General features: G+C 46.7%; 2 protein-coding genes across 4 annotated transcripts; one reads left to right on the top strand and one right to left on the bottom strand.

Moving 5' to 3' along the window:
- Positions 1-135: 135 nt before the first annotated feature.
- pcdh10a (protocadherin 10a) lies at positions 136-22,805 on the bottom strand. Of its 3 annotated transcripts, none has more exons than XM_013140622.3 (5): positions 19,606-22,805; positions 17,151-17,209; positions 15,680-15,783; positions 2,726-3,193; positions 136-642 (listed from the first exon to the last, which is right to left on the bottom strand). In XM_013140622.3, exons 1-5 carry the CDS (start codon positions 22,165-22,167, stop codon positions 623-625), a joined length of 3,213 nt encoding a protein of 1,070 aa, XP_012996076.2. In that variant the 5' UTR covers positions 22,168-22,805; the 3' UTR covers positions 136-622. The 3 variants fall into 3 exon arrangements, with proteins under 3 accessions (XP_012996076.2, XP_012996077.2, XP_012996078.2); XM_013140623.3 differs by having other exon boundaries at positions 2,783-3,193; XM_013140624.3 differs by having other exon boundaries at positions 3,030-3,193.
- On the top strand, positions 10,463-11,268 carry LOC117594153. Its single transcript, XM_034291268.1, has 2 exons — positions 10,463-11,211; positions 11,257-11,268. The coding sequence occupies exons 1-2, from the start codon at positions 10,475-10,477 to the stop codon at positions 11,258-11,260; spliced, it is 741 nt and encodes a 246-aa protein (XP_034147159.1). The 5' UTR covers positions 10,463-10,474; the 3' UTR covers positions 11,261-11,268.
- Positions 22,806-24,848: the final 2,043 nt, after the last annotated feature.

The raw sequence follows: 24,848 nt of genomic DNA, 5'->3' as shown, positions 1-24,848 counted from the left end.
TGATAGTTTGTACAGAAACTTTTCTTTATCGTGTAAACAGGCACACACAGATCACTGGACTCGGGTGGGTGTACGCCTAGTCCCGCCCCCCAGCCCCACCCCTAGTCCCGCCCCCCAGCCCCACCCCTAGTCACGACCACCTAGACCCACCCCCTGGTCACCAACAAAAAAGTCTATTTTTGTATTGTTCATCAGCTTTTTTTCAATTTGTTTTTTTGTAATCCATCTATCGTTTACAAGACCCCTCCGTATCGTCCATAAACGTTGTACATTTTCTTCCGTTGTAGCTGGTCGGCATCAGGCCTGGGGTCTCAGGCCTGCTGAGAGGAAGAAGGCCATATATGGTCCTAGACGTTCACTTCTGTTCGACGGTTCCAGTTCTAGAGTGTTTTAACCAGCTATTTGTCCTGCTGTCTCCCGTGGCGACAGAGACAAAAGATTCTGTTCTAGCTGGCCAATCCTAGATAATGAAGTTTCAAAGCAACAACGACAAGCCCACGGTCTCGTCGTCGTCAGTTTGTTTGTGTTTGTTTTTCTCTCTCTTTCGGCGCTGCCATCACTGCTGCTCGGGCCGGTTACTGTGCAAATTCACGCGGTCTCAGGCAGGTCCACTCTGAAAGAGCTAGCAAATCCTTTTGTGGGCTGCAAGGCAAGAGAAAACCCACAGGTTAGACAGAATTCCTGGACTCATATATTCACATGTAGACACTATATTTACTGTGGGATAACGGTGGGCCAGAGTTGTCCCTGACAGTTCAGACCCGTTGGCCCTAACCACTGGGCAACCGCTTGGTGCCGACCAACACCGGACCCTACTCGCATAGCGCCAGACTACTCTGGACCAGGGTCCGTAGGCCACTACTTTGGGAATGGATCGCCATTATGGGATGTACCGTACAGCAGGTGGGGGACAGGTGTTGCCAAGGACCGCAATTAAAAGAGATATCTGGGATTCAAACTGCAAAATGTGGAAACAACACCAAGCTTCCGGTTGGGATCTGAGCCGAGGTTAAACCAAAGCTCGCGGGGCCTTGGTCAGTTCAGTTCCTCCATAGTCAATGGTTACATCGTTAATTTGAAAGTCCAACATGGATGCACTAATCCCAGATTGCCCCTTTTAAAGGTTTAGGCAGAGCGAAGGGAGTGGAGCAGTTCTAGTAATTATCTACGCTACATAGCACAGCATGGAAAGGCAGGCTAGCAACACACCCGCATACACACGCTCAGAAACACATATACACACGCTCAGAAACACATATACACACGCTCAGAAACACATATACACACGCTCAGAAACACATACACACGCAAAGAAACATACACACGCACTCAGAAACACATACAGGCGCACACAGAAACACATATACACACACTCAGAAACACATACACACACACTCCTATATGCAAAAACTCACAAACCCACCCACACACACACACACACAAACACACACAAAGAGGGAACAAACAGAAGCAGTCGGTAGATCACGAAGCAGAACATCACGGTGATTATTACCTGAGGGAGAACCTTCGCCTGAGCCAAGCAAACACACGCATACACCCCGCCCCCACCCCCACACACACACACACACACGTGCGCACATACCTGCACTCACACACACACAGGCTTGCATTAGGATGAAGAATCCCAATCAAATGCACTTGATTTGACAGAGGGGTTGCTTGCTAAAATCTTTGACTTAATAAACATAAACACACAGTCCACTTATGTTTGAGTGGCAAACCAGCGCACACATCAGATGGATGTTCTCCGTTGTGTTTGTGCTTCTGCTCTTTCTTGGTCTCTTATGGGGCCTCCAACACGCCTCTGCGTTCATTTTGACCCAAGGGACTCTGGTCTAAAGTAGTACACAATATGGGGAATAGGTCGCCCTATTAGCGAGACGTGACAGCCAGACTGAAAGATAATTAGTCCACTACTGAATGTATCATTTGTTGATGAGTTTGATGTAGTGTCCCAAATTACACTTTCCTATAGTCCGTAGTGCACTACATTTCACCAGGGCCCATAGGAATCCCATAAAAAGAAGTGCACTAAAAAGAGAAAAGGTGCCATTTTAGATTCAGATATAGTGTAAATCTGAGCCAGGAGCAGCCGAGAATAACTTCAATACTGATTCTGCTGAATACGTGTTTTAGAAGATAAGTTGATAGGTTGGCGTGAAATGTCATTGAGTAGAAATGTATAATCTAAAAATGTGTCTGTTACATGGTTGCTGAGTGGCTCCAGGTATTCTACAAACACTGCTTGAAAAAAGCAATGGAAAGTTTAACAATCCAGAAAGGAAGGGATTTAGAAAGGGGGAAAGAAAATGTGGCCACAAACACTGATTTGAATCAAAAGTAGAATTTTATTATTAATATTATTTGAATTTTTGGACAATAGATATGGCAGAGGATTTGGAGTTAATTTTAGGGGTTAACCAGTCATAGGGTTACATTTTGAAAAACAAACAACAGACAACCCAGTTTCAATTGCACTTTCAAACAGAAAATATATGCACATTCAAAAACACCAAAAAAAGACCTGGAATAGATCCAAATTTATATAAGAAATGCTGCTAATGTCAAATCAGCTAGACGAGGGAGGGGGGGGGGGGGGTTTGCTAAAACCGATAGTGGACCAGGCCAAAGTGACAGGGTTCTATGGACACAGCGCCATACTCACAGCGGGCAAAGCTGGGATTGTATGGCAGGGGCATTGTACCTCTTAGGGACTCATAGTCTTTCCTCTCTAGCGTGGTGGAGGGGACTGGGACGCTACCTGTGGCTGGACTGTGATGGAGATGTTGTTGATGGTGTGACTGTTGTTGTTGTTGTTGATGACGGTGTTGTTGTTGTTGTTGTTGTTGTTGGTGGTGGTGGTGGTGGTGCATTGACCGTGGCAGTGTGGTGTATCCCCCGCCATCTTTTCCGAACGTGGAGAATGACCTGTCGGAGGTCGTGTGGTCGGAGGTCAGCGCGAGGTCGTTGTCGCGGTGACCGGGTGCGGTGACGGCGGTGGCGGGTACCTCGGCGTCGGGCACGGAGTCCATGCCTGGCACGTGCAGGTTGCTGCGGTAGTCGCCGCCGGCACCCTGGCGACCGTCGCCGGGCACGAAAGCGGGCATCCAGCAGCGGTCCGAGTGGCCCAGGGCCTTACACTCCTCCGTGCAGTTGGAGAAGAGATCCGCACCTATGGGAGGGACACAGGAGAGATGGAGAGGGGGGGGGGGGGGAGTGGTGGGAGAGTGGTTGGATCGGGGAAGAGTGGAAGGATGGGGGAGGGGAGAGAAGAAAAGACGAGGTTCGCAGATTAGAATAGAGAAGGGGAAAGGCGTTCATCGGATCGGTTTGGTCTCCTGGTTTCTCGCTAATTTGAGGTAACGTTCCTTGGAACCGGCATGTTGTCACAGAACATCACACCCTCCATCTACCAGTCAAACTGACACCTTGAAGCAATCAACGGTCAACACCCGGTCTCACACAGAAATGAGGCAAAGCACGCGTCCCTAATGCCGCCCTATTCCCTGTGTGCTGTACCGCATAGGGTCCGTAGGGGTGAAGGGGCCGCCATGTGGGGCTGACGCGGAGAGGAGGACGCACCGAACGAAAACCCGGACGGAAAAATATCAATTACGTTCAGAAAGACAAAAACAGAAAGCCACATAACGAGCAATGATTATTGAACGGTTCAGGGTTCCTTTTAAATCCACGCCATCGACACCAACAGACAATTTATTGAGATGGAGCGTCCCCCAACCCCCCCTCCCCTGAAAAAAAAAAAACGGTCTCAAGACAAAACAACAAATCACTCCCAACCCACTAACAGAAATGGAGGTAATTCATCTGGAATACAAGAGAGGCAGCCAAGGGAGGCGGGGAAAATATACTGACGAGGAAAAGGGTGAGGACGAGCGAGAGGACATGCGCAAGGCAGGAAGAGAGGCAGGAAGAGATGGAGGAAGAGAGGGAGGGGGGGAAAGGGAGCGAGGGAGGGAGAAACAGAGTGGAAGGAGAGCGAGACAGAGGAGAAGGAGACACGTACATAATGAGAGCCTCCAGCTTAATGGCGGCGCAGATTGGATTTGCAGTTTTTTCAGAGTTTTTCAGACGCGGGGACAATGCCGCCACATCGGGATGGCGTGATCAAAGCAGAAGAGGAGCGGGGCGAGGTGGAGGGAGGAAAAGTGGGGGGGGGGACGGAGGAGCGGGGTCCAATCTCTCCAAAATTCCTCCATGCAGTGTCTGAGAGGGCTGGAGATCAAAGGACCTGCTTAGACAAATCTGGCCCACTGATAATTCTGTATGTGTGTGCGTGTGTTTGTTGTGTGCGTGTATTCGTGTTTGTGTGTGTGTGTTTGTGTGTGCGTGTGTGTGTTTCTGTGTGGGTGTGTTTGTGTGTCTATGTCTGTCTGCGTGTGAGCTTAGACAAATCTGGCCCACTGAAAATACTGCTACTCGAGTGTTACTCTTTCTCTCTCTCTCTCTCTCACTCCCTTTCTCTTTCTATCTGTCTTTCTGGGCTGAGGCGTACACACACTCTGATACACGAAGACACACACACACACACACACACACATAGGACACCCTTAAACACACGCTGAAAGACTATGACAGATGAGACCCCTCGAGACTAAGAGGAAACCAGAGAGGAGAGACAGACAGGAGCTACAGGTGAGACAGACAGGTCTTAGTGTCCAGAGAGGACCTATCAGTGAGACAGACAGGTCTTAATGTCCAGGGAGGTGCTATCAGTGAGACAGACAGGTCTTAGTGTCCAGAGAGGAGCAATCAGTGAGACAGACAGGTCTTAGTGTCCTGGGAGGAGCTATCAGTGAGACAGACAGGTCTTAGTGTCCAGAGAGGACCTATCAGTGAGACAGACAGGTCTTAGTGTCCAGAGAGGAGCAATCAGTGAGACAGACAGGTCTTAGTGTCCTGGGAGGAGCTATCAGTGAGACAGACAGGTCTTAATGTCCAGGGAGGAGCTATCAGTGAGACAGACAGGTCTTAGTGTCCAGGGAGGAGCTATCAGTGAGACAGACAGGTCTTAGTGTCCAGGTAGGAGCTATCGGTGAGATAGACAGGCCTTAGTGTCCAGGGAGGAGATATCGGTGAGACAGACAGGCCTTAGACAGAGTCCAGAGAGGGTTCAGGCTAGCTGTCAGATGATGTCAAATAAAGCTGTTATTCTCTAAGGCTGCATGTTTCCCCCAGTCTGTGTCACGCCGTGGACCATTCACCTCCTCCCCCCCACACCTATTCTCCCCCGAACAGGAAATAAACAAGGCAGAACAATGACTTGCAATGACAACCCCTGCCAGCAGAAATATATTACTGCATGACCTCATCAACACACGCACACACACACACACACACACATTTACGCACAGACACACACACACACACACATGCATTTATATGCATATAAGATGCACAAGACAGAGATCCAGAAAGAGTATACAGTCTTACACACACACACACAGCACACACAGCACACAAATAAAACAAACTATTACAGGACAATTCCAACGCTTGTCTCCACTACTCCCCAACAACTTGGTGAGAGCCCTAGCAATCCAAATCCATAGACATTTTTCAAATCGATGACCAACATGTCGAAAAAATTGACTTTTGTCACACCAGGAACTAATCTGTTTGAATTATGAGATTCTGACAATTTCCATAGTGCTTTGCAGCAGGAAGGCAAGTACAGAGGCAAGTCTAAAAAAAAAAGCAGATAACGATTGCTATTCACTGGCTGTTTAGTTTGTTAGTAGGCAACTTATGTTGGGTTATCCGTGAACAATTTACTTCCCCAAAATAACTATGACTTGTGGTTGTTTAGTGGTCGGCTTTGATAGCCTGTCGTCAAGAATGTAATATTGAAAAGGGATTATATGTTGTCATTTGCCAGAGAGGAATATTGACATGGCAAACATTTGGCGGCTATAGAAACTGTAAATATGATCTGAACACACGGCCAGAGAAGTAGCAGAACGGTCCAGGTATCGTTCGTTCATTCGTTTGTTCATTTACTTTGGACAACGAAATATTGAGTTTTTCATTTATTCAGAAAAAACTAAAAACAAAATTTTTAAGTACATTTCTTGGTTCCTCGTTCCTGCACTGAAGACAGAAAAACACAGGTGACGCCTAAAATTAAATGTAAAATATATAAAACGCACAAAGGAAACGTTTAACGGCACAAACCAGCACAAACGAACAAATGCGTTCGTTTGGGGGGGGGGGGCTGAGTATGTATGCGTATCCTGTGTATTTAGCCAATGACAGGTATTTCCGATTTAGCACCACCCACAAGGGAAAATCTAAATATCAGGTGGTTAAAAATGTGTTTTTTTGGTTTTTCTGAAGAAACGAAAAAAGGAGTCGTTTGCTCATTATTTCGTTGTCCAACGAACAAACGAATGAACGAACAATACCTGGACCCAGAACGTACTTGTAGTCAGCATTTACACCAGAGGTCTTGGAGAGGGATATTGAGACCGAGCTGATGGTATAATAGCCTGTTGTTTTGAAGCAACACACTATCGTGGATATTCCAGTGTGGGCCCAATGAGACCTGTAGACAAACAGCCATGTCCTGTCCGCAACTACGAAAGAAACAACGTTATGGCAGAGCAATTTTAGCTCGGCTAGCTTATGTAAAATATGTGACAATGCTTACAATATTAACTAGCTACGTTCAATCTATTTATGTCTTCAATGTGGCTTGTTATCAAATTGTACCGGACAGCTATCTAAAGTTCAAGTCAAAAACAACATTAGTTACGATTTCAAGAAGTCAACCTCACTCAGTCCCAAAGTTGGTGGTATTTTTAAAAGAAAAACACATCGCTACCCCCAAAAACATCACTGAGCGTAACATTTGGAAACTTGCCATAACACGACAAAACGCATTGACAAGCTGTTTTCACAGTCTGACACTTTAGAGGTGTTTTGGAGTCTGGAGATGTCTTTTAGGTGGTGTTTTTCCCCCTGATTTACAATTTATAAAATTAAAAATACATTTATAGAGAAAGATGTTGGAAGGAAACAGAATGAAATAAGAAAAACTAAAACATGAATTATCAGGAATATTCTAATGATTTATATCGCTATGAAACGACACGGAAGACAGTACCGTGTTTAGGTGGGCGGGGGGGATTGCTATCTAAAGATGAATAAAACTGGAAGTCGCTCTGTATACGAGCATCTGCTAACTGACTAAAATGGAAACGTATCACTCCCTCTGGAGTCTCCTCTGTATCAACTGGCTGAGTGTGCTTCATAGTGTACCATATGGGACACGCTAACTGTGATTCATCCTGTCCCCATCTGATACCACAGAGAATACAGGCAGGAAATGTCAATATTTGGACAGGAAGTGAACGTGGCGGGCGGTAGTTTTTAGAGAGCTGGTTGCCAGTGAGACCGTGATGAGTAAACCAGAGAGCCCCTCAGATCCTACGTGGATAAGAGAGACGGATGACAGATGTAATAGCTGTGTGTCCATATCGACTGATGCGATTTCAGACGGGATAACATGCAGTCCTCTTGGGTCTGTGCCTGTGTTCCCCAGTCCCACATTCTTGGATCAGGGTCAAATACTGTACATACAGTGTGTCAAACTGCACTAGATTTACTGTTTCCGGTTAAATGGAACCCAATGGAACAGGAGCAAAACCTCTGAGGCCAACCTAAATCCAATGGAGCTAGAGCAAAATCTCTGAGACCAACCTGAAACCAGTGGAGCTGGAGCAAACTCTCTGAGACCAACCTAAAACCAGTGGAGCTGGAGCAAACTCCCTGAGACCAACCTAAAACCAGTGGAGCTGGAGCAAACTCTCTGAGGCCAACCTAAAAACAGTGGAGCTGCAGCAAACCCTCTGAGACTAATCTAAAACCAGTGGAGCAGGAGCAAACCCTCTGAGACCGACCTAAAACCAGTGGAGCTGGAGCAAACCCTCTGCATTTTGTTGTGCTGTACTTGTACGAGTTTAATCTAATCTAATCTGTTATCAAATGATCAATCACTATTATCACTTAATTTTTCACTAGTGTCACATTATTAATCACATCACACTATTATTCACTAATATCACATTAATATTCGCCATAATCTGTCAGGATGGGTGTCGTCGTGGTGTGCAAGGAAGGAAGGAGCCAATCGCAGGAAGGCAGGTAGTTGATGCTTTATATAAATGAATAGCACGTATAACCCCCCAAAAGAAGGGGAAGCGTCAAAGCGCAAAAAATAGGTGTGCTGACAATGTGCACTAGTACACAGCACCAAACATAGAACAATAACCTCACAAAGACACCCAGGAACACAGGAACTATTATAGGCTACCTAACGAGGGAATGGACACCAGGTGCGTGCAATAACAAGACATGGCAGTGCCGTGGGAGGAGGAGCAGCGTGGCTAGAAGGCCCGGCGATGACGCACGCCGAACACCACGCCGGGTGAGAGAGAGCGCGCGTCTCCCTCGTGATTCCTGCTCACAGTATCACAGGTTTATTTATTATTATCACACAATGGCGAGTCGGCCACAGCCAGTCTTCAGTTGGTCTTCCAGGTGTTAAAAAAGGCTGTTGCTGGCGCAAGCGTAGTTTGGGCAGGTATCCAGAAGAGATGCTTACTGATGCTCTGTGTGGCACTGGCGAGCGAGTAGGCTAGTTTTTCTAACGGGGGCATCGGCGGGAGGTTGAAGAGGTCTTATTGTCTCATTTGTGTCTTGGCTTGCGGCGAAGTAGGCAACCTGTCTACGTGCCAAACAGCACCCTGTTCCGTGTGCAGTGCACTAGGTTAGATCAGACCCGCAGGGTGCACTCTTAAGGGAATAGGGTGGCCTTTCAAGCCGCGGCCGTCCAGACCCTGTTAAGCTGAATACTTTAAAAATACATATCTTATTTCATCCATCCTTTTTCCTCATCCTCCTTCAGAGTTCTTTGAAGTAATAGCTGACCTGACATGAGCGGATCGGTCAAAGCTGTGAAATGCAACTATCGCTTGGGATTGCCTCAGGGGAGGATGGGATGGAGGGAGGGAGGGGGGGGGAGGGAGGGGGTGAAAGAGAGATGAGGAAGGGAGTTCATTCAAACGGCCCATCTTTTCATTCTTCGATCAGAGCTAACGATGCCTTGTTATAAAATCTTTGATAATTGGGTCTTATGATCACTGATGGTGGATAACAGGTTTGTGAATAGGCCGTCTTACAGGACCGAACTCATCGTGAAGTGCTATGAAATGGTATTTAATGTAACACACGCCTCTAGTTCTAATTAGACGATCCTGAAATAACCGAAGTGGATCACATGAACAGCTCTTGGTGTAACAGTGTCATTTGCTCATGCAGCCACTTTTGACGTCACAGGGGGAACAGGCTCTTAAAATGGACAGCGTTAAATTGCACTGACAGACAGCTCAGATCCGACTAACAACACACACACACACACACTTGTCCACACAAACATACAAGCACGCACACACTCCAACTCAACTCGCCAGGCGTCACTAATTCGTAATCACCAATCTAATGCAGTCGTCGTGGTGATTTAATTCAGTCATTTGTCACGCCTGTTGTTCACCGCAAAACAAACGTCAAGATAATGATCATTAAAAAAGCCCCGGGACACCTCCCAAACCGCCGTCTATTCCCACTGTAGTGCGTTTCTTTCGATCACTAAATCTAGGGTCCCTGGTGAAAAGCAGTGTGCTAAGTAGAGCTGGGAAAACAGAGTGATGCTAGAGACTCGGCCCTCAGAATCCTCACAGCGCGTCTCTCAGGTCTTCCTCGGTTTAAAATACGATCCAATCTCTTTCTTCTGCTTCCCCCGATTAATATTTCATCTGCCCCTCCGTCTCTCAGGCCTTCATCCTGCAGCTTCTCCATCTTCACTGTCACCTCGTTGTTTTCCCACATTCGCCTAATTAAAATCAAGACTTTACATAACAGGTCGAATTGAAGTCTTTAAAAATAGATTCGCTCGGAGCTTGGTTAGTGGTTATCGCTGGGTGCTCGGTGATATTCTGAGTGTGCCCTGATGTGGAACAGGGTCCAAATATGGTTTATATGAGCCAAGATAGGAGTTGGCAAAGAGGGCCAATGTTGGCTATTTCTGCTAATAGCGCAATTTTAATTTTAAGGGTCAAGATGTGTGATGAGGATTAACAAACAGCATTAAAACCATATAGGTCACAAACATAAAGAGAGTTAATACATGCGGGAAACGGAATCCCCACATGCATGAAGGCTTCTGGACCTTTAGCAAAAGAGACACTATCTAAAGGTCAGAGTGACGGTGTTACAAGGACACGGGTTGAAGGTTATGTCATGGTATTCCAATTTCAAAAAGTTTCAGGTGGAATTTCTCGGGTGGGAGAAAAGTATTTCATATTCAAACACAAAATGGTGGCTTTTCTGGTAAACTACAGGGATGGAGGCTAGGTGTTGGTGTTGTGTCCTGAGGATGGAGGCCCGGGTGGAGGCTAGGTGTTGGTGTTGTGTCCTGAGGATGGAGGCCCGGGTGGAGGCTAGGTGTTGGTGTTGTGTCCTGAGGATGGAGGCCCGGGTGGAGGCTAGGTGTTGGTGTTGTGTCCTGAGGATGGAGGCCCGGATGGAGGCTAGGTGTTGGTGTTGTGTCCTGAGGATGGAGGCCCGGATGGAGGCTAGGTGTTGGTGTTGTGTCCTGAGGATGGAGGCCCGGGTGGAGGCTAGGTGTTGGTGTTGTGTCCTGAGGATGGAGGCCCGGGTGGAGGCTAGGTGTTGGTGTTGTGTCCTGAGAATGGAGGCCCGGGTGGAGGCTAGGTGTTGGTGTTGTGTCCTGAGGATGGAGGCCCGGGTGGAGGCTAGGTGTTGGTGTTGTGTCCTGAGGATGGAGGCCCGGATGGAGGCTAGGTGTTGGTGTTGTGTCCTGAGGATGGAGGCCCGGATGGAGGCTAGGTGTTGGTGTTGTGTCCTGAGGATGGAGGCCTGGGTGGAGGCTAGGTGTTGTGTCCTGAGGATGGAGGCCCGGGTGGAGGCTAGGTGTTGGTGTTGTGTCCTGAGGATGGAGGCCCGGGTGGAGGCTAGGTGTTGGTGTTGTGTCCTGAGGATGGAGGCCCGGGTGGAGGCTAGGTGTTGGTGTTGTGTCCTGAGGATGGAGGCCCGGGTGGAGGCTAGGTGTTGGTGTTGTGTCCTGAGGATGGAGGCCCGGGTGGAGGCTAGGTGTTGGTGTTGTGTCCTGAGGATGGAGGCCCGGGTGGAGGCTAGGTGAACCTACTTTAGGGCTTTTTAACTTGATCTATTTCTATGCTATGATGCTGTGCAGTATTCTGATCCAAAATGGCGTGCTTTGATTGCGCATCATGTACCAATGGTGTCCCCAAGATGGAGGAACTGGTTGCAGTGTTATAGGTGGAGGTACCAGACCTAACCTTCATTTAATAATTGCTGCGCAAAGGTTCCTCTGAAATGAATTACTGATCAGTGAAGTGTTACAGAGAGCTAACCTGTTCCGGAGACAGAATGAAGGATGTGCCTAGCTTATGGATGCGTGTGCGCTCACACACACACACACACAGGCAGTCACGTGCACAGACACCCGCACACAGACACGTGCACACACAAGTCTGTGTTTTCAGAGCGGTGTATTGGATGTTATGGATGGGTACGCATACTACTTTTCCAGCTGTAATGCAGTATCATGTAACATGCCACTGATGTGTGCTCAGTGCTATAGTGGAGCTATATGCCATATCAGATAATAATCCTGGTCAAACATATCAGAACATGTCCCTAACATTGATGCCCAACATGACATTTGAAGCCTGCATCTGATTGTTCCAATAGGTCTCCGCATACATGTTTGTAAACTTGCTTGGCACCTAACACTGCTCTCACAGACAGAGATCACATTTTTATGAACCTTTCCAGATGGGGAATTTGAAGAGGCAATAGCAGCCATCAGTCTGGTTATAGCTCATATAACCAGGAATAACTGACCAGGTTGTATAACCAGGGATACTACACCACGACTACACTGTTATACCTCTACCTCAATATTACACCACTACTAGACTATTACACCACTACTACACTATTACCCCAGTACTACACTATTACACCACTACTACACTACCCCTAGTACTACACTATTATACCTCTACCTCAATATTACACCACTACTAGACTATTACACCACTACTACAGATGACTACCCCATTACTACACAATTATACCACTACTGCACTATTACAAAACTACTACACTACCCCTACTACTACACTTTTATACCACTACTGCAATATCACACCACTACTAGACAATTACACCACTACTACAGATCACTAACCCATTACTACACAATTACACCACTACTACACTATTACACCAGTACTACACATTTACACCACTACTACACTATCCCTACTACTACACTATTATACCTCTACCTCAATATTACACCACTACTAGACTATTACACCATTACTACACTTTTACACCACTACAACACTATTACACCACTACTACACTACTCCTACTACTACACTATCATACCTCTACCTCAATATTACACCACTACTAGACTATTACACCATTATTACACTTTTACACCACTACAACACTATTACACCACTACTACACTACTCCTACTACTACACTATCATACCTCTACCTCAATATTACACCACTATTACACCACTACTACACTATTACACCACTACTACATTACCCCTACTACTACACTATTATGCCTCTACCTCAGTATTACACCACTACTACACTATTACACCAGTACTATGCAATTACATCACTACTAAACTACCCCTACTACTTCACTATTATACCACTACCTCAACCACTACTAGACTATTGCACCACTACTACAGATTACTACCCAATTACTACACAATTATACCACTACTGCACTATTACAAAACTACTACACTACCCCTACTACTACACTATTATACCACTACTCCAATATTACACCACTACTAGACAATTACACCACTACTACAGATTACTACCCCATTACTACACTATTACACCACTACTACACTATTACAAAACTACTACACCAATATACTACTTCTACAATAATACACCACTACTCAACTACTACACCACTACACTACTACATAACTACAAACCACTAAATCACTCCATCAGTACATCAATATACCACTACAAAGGCTAAAGCACCCCCCCCAACACACACAAACACACACACACACAAACACACACAGACACACACTCAAACACACAAGCATACTGTAAAAACACTTCATACAAAGGAGAGACCTGAACTGGGTCAGACAGCCACGGTACAGCTTCCAAAACAATCAGCTGACATGTAAAATGGAAACGTTACAAAATGGTCTGATATAAACACATTGTGGTCAGAATACATATTTTTCACAAACCCAGGAGTTTGTTGTCGTGTTGAATTGTGTTTCCAAAAGGCCATAATGAGAGCCAAACACAGGCCAGCAGCAGAGCTGAGCCCTGTCCGTAACGGGCATGGTGCAGACATGTCCCTCATTTGTCCACTTGCAGATCGTATTCTCCCTCCTGCCCTGCGACAACACGTTGCCGCGTTCATCTTCCCCGACTCGCAGCTCTTTCAAAACCGGCTTACATAGCCAGAGACGTAAAACGGAAGGGCATGTTGGCGTACACAAGCCAGGAAACAGGTGCTACTCTGTTTGAAATCACCGGTCTGGAAGGATTTTGGAGTCCATGTGGACAAGATGCGCTGGACGGGTGGATATTTGTTTATGAAAATTCCGTTTAGCATTAATGTAGTGATTATCTGTTCATTATTACATTAATTCAGGCTTTCATTTATGCGGGTACTCTGCCTGGACTATATAGCCTAACATTTAAATAAATGTGTCTTGAGTCGTCATGAGCCTTAGTAACTGTGGGCTATTTGTTAAGCCCACACCCAATTAGATTCTTGTAATGATTTCAGTTTCAATGTAACTATTTTATTATCTAAACAACATTTAATGTAGGTCAATGTTATTTGTTTTTCCATGTTTGCAATAGCCTTTCGTTAGCATGGCCCCTGGAAAAAGAGTAACTAATCCTTAGTTTAATTTAGTTAAAAGGTGATTTACATTGACAACCGGTTGCATGTCATTGTTCTTAATTCATGACATGGAGTCCAAATGTCGAAATGATATGCAGACTAATTAATTCATGCAGGAAAGAGTAGTCATCCTAATAGCCTGCTAGTTCACTCTGGAGTCTCTTTAAAGCAAAAAAAATATTCAATATATTGTCACGGAAATAATTGTAGGCCTAGGCGGTCGGCGTCAGGTCGCGGGCAAAGTTCTACGCTTTGGGAATCAGTTGGGGCTCGAACTTGATTAGCTGGGAGTATCATGGATTTGACTCCTGAAATCCTGACCCAAGCAGGAACTACAACACAGCCTTCATGACTGTGTAAAATGTATTTTCCCCAGCAACAGCAAATATTTTGATGAATAACAGGAAATGTTAGCATTTGTATAAGCATTCTTTTGTCTAGCCTATATATCACGTGCTTATCACATACACAATGGTAAATGAATACTATATTAAATTTTTACCCAACACACACGCCAATACAAGTGAAAAACACAAAACAAGTGACTCTCCATCCAAAAAACAAGGGTGACATGGCCCTCCTATGGCGATGGAAGCTGTTCTAAACTCAAATAGAACAGAGAAACAAATATTCACACACACACACACACACACACACACACACACAGAGACTCCATGTCATCTGATAACCCAGGCACAGCACGACCCATGTTCCATTTCGTATTCCAATGCCATATTGATATGATATTTGGCAACTGGTTGTCTAGACATTTGCCAAATAAGACAGTGTGGGTGTGTTGCAATTGCTTTAAAGGGAAGGTCGAGTCCATTTTGAAATGTGATTGTGATACTGGCCTGGTACTGTGTCACTCTACTCAGATCAATAAACAGGTAGTAATCTAATGGAAGGACAACAAAAATGAAACACAATACAGGCCTATTCTAACTGGACAGACATCTGGAAACAATCCACTGCATGTAATTTGGTTGTGCGTATATGTATCTGTGTATGTGTCTGTGTGTGTATATATGTCTGTGTGTGTACGTTAATCCAATGTTTTACCCTGTAGCACGACAGCGTTGTCTGATCATCAAGCTAAGAACACATTGTTGGGCACGCCAGTCTCCACCCAAAACCGCAAAACTACGGCAAAAAAAGCAACTATACTCCGATGTTTGATTAAGGGGATGCATTATCATTATTTAATGTATTCAACCTCAACCGGGTGTATTGATTTTTACTTCAGAAATCCTCACAACAGCAACGCAACTCTCCGCTTTCTCTGCTTTCCTTTCAACACCAGCGGCCCCTATGCAACAGGGCCAGAGAGAGAGTGAACGAGAGAGAATAGAGAGAAAACTTCTATATCGTGCATTTCGTGTATACTGTAGCCCAACAACTGGCGTGAAACACAATCAACACCTTTCCCTGTTTTGCATTCACAGCGGCTTGCTAGCGACCGGCAGACCCCGCTGCTCTCGTGCGAGTTAAGGAAATTAGAAACCACCAGTCTGCACCACTTTGCACCACACGACCGGGGCACCAACCTAACCCACTCGCGGAGCTCTTTAGCGGGGCAATTAAGGCGGAACTCACCGGCATGAACCCTGGTGGTGGCGTCGTGGTCGCTGTCTCCCTGCTCGCTGTCCCCATGGCCGCTGTCTTTAGAGCTCACAATGTCCGCTTCTTGAAACGCAGAACTACAAGGGAGACAAGGGGGGGGGGGGTCGAGGCGGGAAACAAACACGGAGGAGAGAGGGGAAGGGGATTAAGGAGGGGGGGCAGTGACGGGGGTAGAGAAAAAAAAGGGAGGGCGAGAGAAAGCTCCTTTAGAAATTGACACCGTATTAATGCGTTCACGGTGGCCATCAAGGGTCCAAATTGGATGTTTCACTTGACATGTAATGAATTCCAGCGTGGCAGCTTAATAATGCGCCGGCGCGGCTCCCCCGTTATGGGACTCGGGCCAAATTGGATCTGACTGCTGTGGAATGATGACGAGCCTGACTGGCATACTGAAGGTTATAGGCCGTCGCCTAAGTGGCGCCCTAATTCCCAATATAGGCCTCGGTCAAAGGAAGTGCGCGGTTGTCGGGAACGATCAGAAGCCTCAGTGACTCTTCGAACTGGAAGGGCGTTTGGTGGTCTCGGTAACTACGTCTGAGTGGCGACAGGGCCGTATGTGTCGAGTAGCCAATCGAATGTTATGGACGTGAGAGCGTTAGTGTCGTCAAAGACGGCCCTGACTTCGTAGTAAAAGGAATTCAAATGTGTCTGTGGTCAGGATGTCCTGGTGGAACACTAGACTGCAGGTCTATGGACATGTGGACTGTTTCATAGCGGGAATAAGTCGGGCAATGACATACTGACCATCGTGGGCCTACGAGGATGTGGAGATTTGGTAATGATGAGATCAACGGAATGCTGAATAGGCTTCTCTGAAAATGTTGTGACAAGGACGGTCTGAGAGGAATACTAAGCATTACGGATATGAGCGGTTTTGAGGAGTTTTCATATTCAACGGGTTGGATATTTGCCTGGGCTCACAGCTATCACTACCATAGCGGAGGTACAAAGGTCCAGATTACACCGGATATGGTATTTGATGAATTCCAACGCGACGGACGTGAAAGATGGAATGCGGGATGTGAGCTTATGTCTGGAAGACGTGCGGAATGTCAATGCTGTCCGTGCAACAAATCGAGCTTGTTGAGTTGTACATTGGATTTCTGACCTGAGCTAGGCTGCGCCTCTGTACATGCTGGCAGAACAAGCACCAGTAGGCCTGGTTTGTGGAAAACCGCTTTGGGAATGTGTTGGATTTAAGCCAAAAGCCTTGGTCTGTGCGATTATGTATGTCTGGTGTGCTGACTGAGAGTCTGGGTGGTATTGGATCGGCGCAAGTCTGTATGGTATGGGTCATGTTATGTTTAAAATCTAGACCTGGCTCTGTGGCGTTTTGAATGATAATGCTGTAGGCCGTATTGAATGCACTTTTGAGAATGCCTGGTGTTCTAGCATTGGATATCTGATACACACACATACACAGGTGTTGAATGGTCTTTACCTGTTAACTCTCCTCGGCCTGTCAACAAGATAGCTGAGCTCTCCTCGCTGGTGTTTTGTCTGAAAGGGAAGCACAGGGTCTCATCACAATCCCATCAAACTGGTACTTTATTGTTCTTTTACTATTTTATTTTCATCAACTATTATTTTATAGCTTTACTGCAATTATCTGTTTGTATGGATTTTACTGTTATTTCATTGTTATTTTGTAATTGTTGAGTTTCACTCTTTTGTTCCTTTGTTAAGCACTAATAAAGTTTCATTGACTGGTACTCATAGTGGTGCAAATGGACTGATCCAAAGACTAGGTACTGGAAACTCTCAGGTACCCAAGACCCATTTTTCTCATTATTTATCTGATTGGATAGAAGACAGAATTATATCAAGTCCATATTCAAGTCAATAATTTGTCTATTCTATTCATTATTTTTCTTTACATTTAATCTTTGCTAAAATATAATCAGATCCAGATATTTTTTACTGGGCCCAGATGAGAACAGACATACACGATCAAGCATTAGACAGAGACAAAACATAAATGTGCCATTACATATCTGTAGTCATAGGTCTATATAACACAAACACATTTTGTGTGAGTACAACTAAAAGACAACCATTTCTGCCTTGAAGAGAAAGCGACTTGAGTTGTAGCCTACAACGCACTAGGCCTTTTGACATCTGCGTTCCAATTCCACAATCCATAGTCCTACGGCAAAAATAAATAAATATATGTTCATAAAGCCATGAAGTAGTCCTCTTCTCTTCCACATATGCGGGGTGAGATCATATAAGAGAGAGAGAGTGGGGTGGAGAATTGGACAGAGAGAGATAGAATAGCATGACGCATTATTGACTGCGTGTATCCACTGAGAAGAGGAGTGGGTTAGAGAGACGATTGAATGCGTAAATGATTGAGCCAAGCGTCGCCTCAACTGAACAACCTTTGTTCCGCTGCTGGTCAGCGGCGCCGTGCACCGCATACTTAACGGGCAGCGCACTCTGCTTTCTCAATGGCTGGCTGGCTGGGTAGCTGGTCCTTCTACCCGGCCGTAGTTGACAACCACACAGACATCCATGGCCTGCTTTGTTTTGACCGAAGTTGAACATTTCTGGTTAATTCTGGAAATAAAACATAGGCTATTCGGAAGGAATGTCTAAACGTAATCGACATAAGAATGTTTCTGTTTTAACCCTACCCCGCACCTCAGGCCTAACCACTTTCATAACCTTAACCCTTCCTGGGTTCGCGCAGAGATGGACTGAAAGCTGGGACCCGACGCCACGCGGTGTTGCCTAATTAAAACATAAAGCCGTGGCGAAATGACAGATGACACGCAACTACGTATCATTAAAACGTCACACCATGACACCATTCCCTAAATATGTGGATGCCCTGTCGGCAAGGGTATGTGTGTTTGGGCTGGGGTGGGGGTGGGGGGGTCTTTTTTTCCGGAGATTAGTATATATGAAGTCTTAAAAGGTGAATACATGTACTCTATATTTTTTAACGGTATATTTTAAACAAATATAAAATGCTTATGATTGAGCCTGACTGAGTGACAGGGTGGCTGGCACACTGGCAGACCGGCTTGGCTGAAGCTCTCTCCAGCCGCAGTCTACGTATTAATAACCAGTCTGGCTCGCCGAAGCCTTTGGAGACCTTCAAGGCAGGGCTGCTACGCATCTCGTTTGGTTTGAGTGCCACTCGTGGACCAAACTCAATACCATTCTAATCAATTCCGAGTAGACGAAGTAATTACTTGTATCTTATTGTTGCATCTAGCTAGAATTGGACAATGTTGAAGAGGCACCTATAGCATCTGCGCACAGATTTACCCTCTAACGGATTAACTTGTTAAAAATACACTGGGGTTGAACCTCGAGTAACGTCGAGACTGTACGCTTTAGAGAAATCCTTTATGATATGCATTATTTTATTATCCGACTCATTAAATATGCGTTTTCGATTGAAAGTTAAAAGGCCAGTTGAAAGCTATGATAAATAGCCTATACTAAAGAGAACCACTTGAAAACAAGCATTTTAATTAAAGTGCCAATCCTCTGGGATGCTATGCACATCGTGATATATATATATATATATATATATATATATATATATATATATATATATATATATATATATATATATATATATATATATATAGATAGATATATATATATAGATAGATATAATATTGATATAGATATATAGATTGATAGATAGATAGATACATAGGCTACCTGTTTAATTTAATTTGAATCAATCAAATAGGCTATGACAAAAAACATTTGAAATTCGGTTCATTTAACAAAAACTAAGTAGGCTAAAATAAGGCCCCTACATAAAGAGAAACAAACACTTTCTCTTTCAGAAAATAAAACAACATTTGATTTTAATCTCTTAAGCACAGAAACACACACACACACACAAATTCAAAATAGAAACCCAGCCTTACCTCGTTGGAGAGTATGCTCCCGTTAGATATGATGTCTGGTTGTTGGTCGCTGTAGCCGGTCACTATAGCCCCGCAGGGGTTGGTGTGGTCAGTGTCCGTGCTGCGCGAGGGGCTGCACGGTTTCAGGAACATCAGGTCAGTTTTTGCGCTCTCCGGTGTCAGGCACACCTGGTAGCAGTAGGAGTTCTGGTTCTGAAGGTGATGGGAACCGAACCCGCCGCCCATCCCGACCCCGCCGACACCAGACTCCTCCACTGGAACCTGGCCTACTGGGCCCACACCGGAGGTGACGTTGGTACTTTGGACCAACATGATGTCCGATTTGCTCAGCTTCTTCTGTTTTCTCCCGCGCGCTTGGCGCGAGCAGCACGGGCTGCAACAGAGGCAGCACTCCCCCGCCATCAGGCACGTGTACAGGTTGAGCTTCTTGTCTTTCTGGCAGCGCACGGCGAGTACGATCATAGCCAGGAGGAATATGAAGGAGACGGAGCCTAAAGCGATGATGAGGATGAGAGTGAGATCAAGAGATGTTTCCTTGGACTTAGAGGAAGACCCAGTGCGGTCCCCGCTGCGGCCCTCAATCACACTGTCCACCAGTACGACACTCACGCTAGCGGAAGAGGAGAGCGGCGGCTGGCCGTGGTCCCTCACCTCTATCAACAGGTCGTACGAGCCCTGCGGGTCGCGTTTTGTGGAGACGCGGCGTGCAGTGCGCAGCTCCCCCGTTCTCCAATCCATACGGAACATGCCCATCTCGTTGCCGCGAAGGATACTATAAGACAGCCGTGCGTTCTCGCCGTCGTCCGCGTCCATAGCAACGATACGCGTGACCAGGTATCCAGGCTCCGCCGAGCGCGGCAGGTGTTCTTTGGCGGTGCCGTTCTTACCGATCGGGGCTATCACTGATGGCGCATTATCATTCTGATCGACGATAATAACGTTAACGGTGCTGTTTGAAGAGAGATCCGGGCTCCCGGAATCTCTAGCCTGAACCATGAAGCTAAACTCTTTCAATTGTTCGTAGTCGAAAGAGCGCAGTGCGTAAAGGTAGCCAGTGTCCTGGTTGATGGACACGTAGGTGTCAACCGACATGCCCTGGATGTCACACTCCAATATGGAGTAAGTAATGAGTGCGTTCTGACCCACGTCGGGGTCCACTGCGCTCACCGCGTGAATAAAAGCCCCTGGTACATTATTCTCCGTCACATAAACGTCGTAAATGGGCTGCGTAAAGCGGGGAGCGTTATCATTCTCGTCGGATACGTGAACCTTGATGGATTTGCTCGTGGCGAGGGACGGGAGCCCCTGGTCTTTGGCTACCACGGTGATTGTGTACGAGTCTGTGGTTTCTCTATCCAACAAACCGTCTGTCACGATGGTGTAATAGTTTTTAAAAGACGATTTGAGTTTGAAAGGAACGTCACCCAAAATTTCGCAGCTCACCTGCCCGTTGTCACCGGAGTCCCGGTCCGTGACACTAAAGAGGGCTATAACAGTGCCCGGGGCGTCCTGCTCGCTCACAGACTCAGTCACTGTACTGAAACTGATCTCCGGTGTGTTGTCGTTAACGTCCACCAGTTTGACCAGGACTTTGCAGTGCGCGGGAACTGCGTTGGCTCCCATGTCTTTCGCCTGGACGTATATCTGGTGCGTGCTGCTTTCCTCATAGTCTATCTCTCCTGCCACCTCTATTCTCCCTGTCCTGGCATCGATATTAAAAAGATCCTTTATCCGCGGAGGGTTGTGGTTACTAAACGAATACACAATCTCGCCGTTCTGGCCCTCGTCTATATCCGTGGCATTGAGCTGAATAACCAGCGTGCCCATCGGAGAATTCTCCCGTAGGCTTACCGTGTACACCGACTGGTCAAAGGCGGGTGCGTTGTCGTTGGAATCCAGGACTTTAACAACCAGGAGCGCGGTGCCTGTCCGCTGAGGCACCCCGCCGTCCACAGCCGTGAGCACGTATCTGTGAACAGCCTGCTGCTCTCGGTCTAACGGTTTCTCCAACACAAGCTCCGCAAACTTGTTTCCGTCGCTCTGCGTCTGAACGTCCAGGTAAAAGTAGTTGTTGTTCGTTATGGCGTAGGTACTCAGCGCGTTAGTCCCCACGTCTGGGTCGAAGGCATTCTCTACTGGAAACCGGGTACCTGGGATGGCACTTTCCGATATCTCCACGGTAATGTCGGTCTCCGGGAACGTGGGAGAGTTGTCGTTGATATCCATCACCTCGATTTCCACGCGGAAGAGCTCGAGTGGGTTCTCCAGAAACACTTCGAGATGCAGATTGCATGGCACTGTCTGCCTGCATATCTCTTCTCGATCGATTCTTCCCTTTACGTAAAGATTCCCGTTCTCCAGGTTCACGTCCAAGTACGGGTTTCGCGAGCTAGGCACGGTCTGAAAGCGGCGGGCGGAAAGTTTGGTAATGTCCAACCCTAAATCCTCGGCGATATTCCCAATAACGGTCCCGTGCTCCTGCTCCTCCGGTACAGAGAAGCGCAGCTGGCAAACGGCTGCGTTCAGGACGACCGAGAGAATGAACGGTAATAACAAAATCATCTCCTCTTTCAAGTGCACTTGGATATGTTTCGGTGTTATGCTATTATTCCGTTTTTCTACTCGGACTAAGCATTTCCCATTCCGGCTTCGGTCCGTAGGAATAAAACAGAATTAAAAGCGGCAATAATCATAAAACTAAGATTGCAGCCCAAATCTGCGATTTCATTCCACCTTTGCTTCGCTGTGTCAATCGAAAACCATGCCTGGTGTGTTAGAGTCGTGGAAAGCACAGCCATTTGATCCCCGCTTCGCCTGTTTTAAAAAATCAATTCATCCCAGGTTAGTGAGTTTTGGCTGGAGCGCAAACATTGCAGTAGTCAGAGAGAGAGAGAGAGAGAGAGAGAGAGAGAGAGAGAGAGCGAGAGAGAGAGATAGAGAGGGAGCTAAGACGCGTATACAATCCTCATCCACAGATAGAAGTCCCATCTAAGCGTAATAAAAACTCAAATCCCTCCCGAGTGAATACATTCGAAAAGCACCATTTGCATAGGACATTTCCTATCGTACACTTAAAGGCTACACTTTTCTATAAATATCGATCAATAGGACTCTCTCTGTTCTCTGTATCTCCACCGCTCTCTTTGCTCTCTATCAGTACCACTGAGAAGCAGGAAAAGCGGATGATCCTCTCTGCTCGACTTCTGTAAGGCGAGTGAGTGGAGCCGGGTTGGTTTTGCGCACGGCATATTTTCCCACCAGCCAATAGTGGCCGCTGACACCCGGGGAGGTTACACCTGATTGGGACTCAGGAATGCCAGCCAGCGATCGCAGTCCATAAAACGGACCTGCCCGGACCCCTCTTTGCTAATAACACGAGCCGTCAAGCGGCGGAGGCGCTCGAGCGTAAGCCCCAGCCCTGTGTATCACGACGAGCACCGGCCCCAACCAACCGACTAGCTCTGGAGAGAAATTAAATGTTTTACACGTCCCGTGAATTAAATAGGCAACTAGTGGGCGACGAGAGGAATGTGAAATGTGCAGATACGTCGTTGGATGAAGTGGTGGTATGAAGATCACCTAAGCAGCGTAGCGATACTCGACAGGTTCAAGTTAAAAGCGCAGCCAGCGAGTTTGAACGCGTGAATGTGATAGAAATTGCCTATTCATCACCATAATGTGTTGTGTTAGTATATATTTTTTATTCCTTTCAGTTTGATGAATGAACACCAAGGTAATGACTTGAGACGGACGCTGTGGCTATATGCCCAGACAAGCGAGATGTACCCTGTGGGGGAAAAAATGGAATGAGTATTTTAAAGTGATAATTTTAGATAGCTGCTATAAAACGCTAGCATTGCAAGAGGTGTGTGTGCGTCTGTGTGTGGGCGAGTGTGTCTGTATCAGGAGGGTATATCTCGGCATCTCGCTTAATTTACAATGATGCACCTCTACTGGTTCTGTTTTCTAGACACCTGTTCGGGTCCTCCCCCTCTGCCCCACCTGTCTCCCTGCCCGTCACCCCCTTGTTGCTCTCTGACTGTCTGATGATGAGGATGGTATGTATGCAGTGTAATATTAAAGGGCATGTCTGGCAGCATCCTCTCCCTCCTCCCTCTCCAGGCTGCAGGCTCTCGGGCCCTGGCAGAGTGCTACGAGTGCTGGCAGAGCCAGTGGCTGTATGACGCAAACGGCAGGCTAGCGGGGAGGCAGCACAATGCACAGGGGGCGTGGCCAGTGCAAACCTGCCGTCACCACACAGCTGCCAGGACCGACAGTGTTTGAGGATGTCCACATTACCACGGCCGCAGTGGCCTCCTGGCGCCCGATCCTGTTCCGGCTCGTCAGAAGACACAGGTCCTTCGTTAGCGCGTGTCCAGACACGTGGCAATGATGGTGCGACGGATGATACCGGCCCCACTGCAGAACGGAACAGGCTATGCGTTTTCCGCGGCGGGCCGTTGTTTTCCCCTCTTGACCACGACGCCCGCCGCCAGCCTGCTGATAGAGGACCCAGCGGCGACATTCACCGCAGCGCGTTCGGCGAGGCTCTCGTTACCACCTGGTTGTGCGCCGCCGTGCCGCTCCAGTCTCTCATATTCAGTTTGAGTGGCCTAGCCTGAGCCGTGCTAATGGTCGCTAGCGCGTTGTTACCACTATCTTCACTGTTTCATCATTAGCCCACTCTCTATGACCTCGGCAATGGAACTAATTGCATCACCCCGATTCATTGTATCCATAATCCCAAGACTTAATGGGCTGCGTGTCTACTCCCCAAATGGCAACCTAGTCCCTACAAAGGACGCTGCTCACACACCAGAGCCTGCCGAGGTCACGGCTAGGCGGCCCGGTATTTAGGGAACAGGGTGTCATTTGGATCCTGGTCTCTTTCGGATGCTGTGATGTTAAAGGAGGGAGGGAAACTGGTGAAAAGAAAGAGGCGAGGCTGCAATCATCTGTTTGACCCATTTATTGGAGTATGACAGAAAGACAAAAACCTCTCAGATGGTAATTAACATAAGCTTCCCAATTCCATATTTAATAGAGAGACATGCAGCAATTACGGGACTGTGATGCAAACAGACATGACCATTGTAGATGGGATTAAACAGTAGTGTTCAGATGATTTTAGAACACAACAAGTCACACAGACAGAACGGATAGATGAATTACCATACTTGTCTTTTCTGATTCCGTGCAACAAAATCAGACTGACACGCTAGTTGTGGTTTGATGAGCGAGAG

This window comes from Esox lucius, chromosome 25 (genome assembly GCF_011004845.1).
Source record: "Esox lucius isolate fEsoLuc1 chromosome 25, fEsoLuc1.pri, whole genome shotgun sequence".
Lineage (NCBI taxonomy): Eukaryota > Metazoa > Chordata > Actinopteri > Esociformes > Esocidae > Esox > Esox lucius.
The sequence above is the reverse complement of the archived record's forward strand: the minus strand, read 5'-3'. Positions and strand labels throughout refer to the sequence as shown.

Bases quoted from the DNA above. Each gene is read 5' to 3' on its own strand.
- LOC117594153 (XM_034291268.1), top strand. From the start codon at position 10,475: ATGGAGGCCCGGGTGGAGGCTAGGTGTTGGTGTTGTGTCCTGAGGATG.
- pcdh10a (XM_013140622.3), bottom strand. From the start codon at position 22,167: ATGATTTTGTTATTACCGTTCATTCTCTCGGTCGTCCTGAACGCAGCC. The intron at 15,784-17,150 runs GTAAAGACCATT...TCTCCCTTGTAG, and splicing joins AGGCCGAGGAGAGTTAACAG to TTCTGCGTTTCAAGAAGCGG. The intron at 643-2,725 runs GTACAATGCCCC...CTTGCCTTGCAG, and splicing joins AGACTATGAGTCCCTAAGAG to CCCACAAAAGGATTTGCTAG.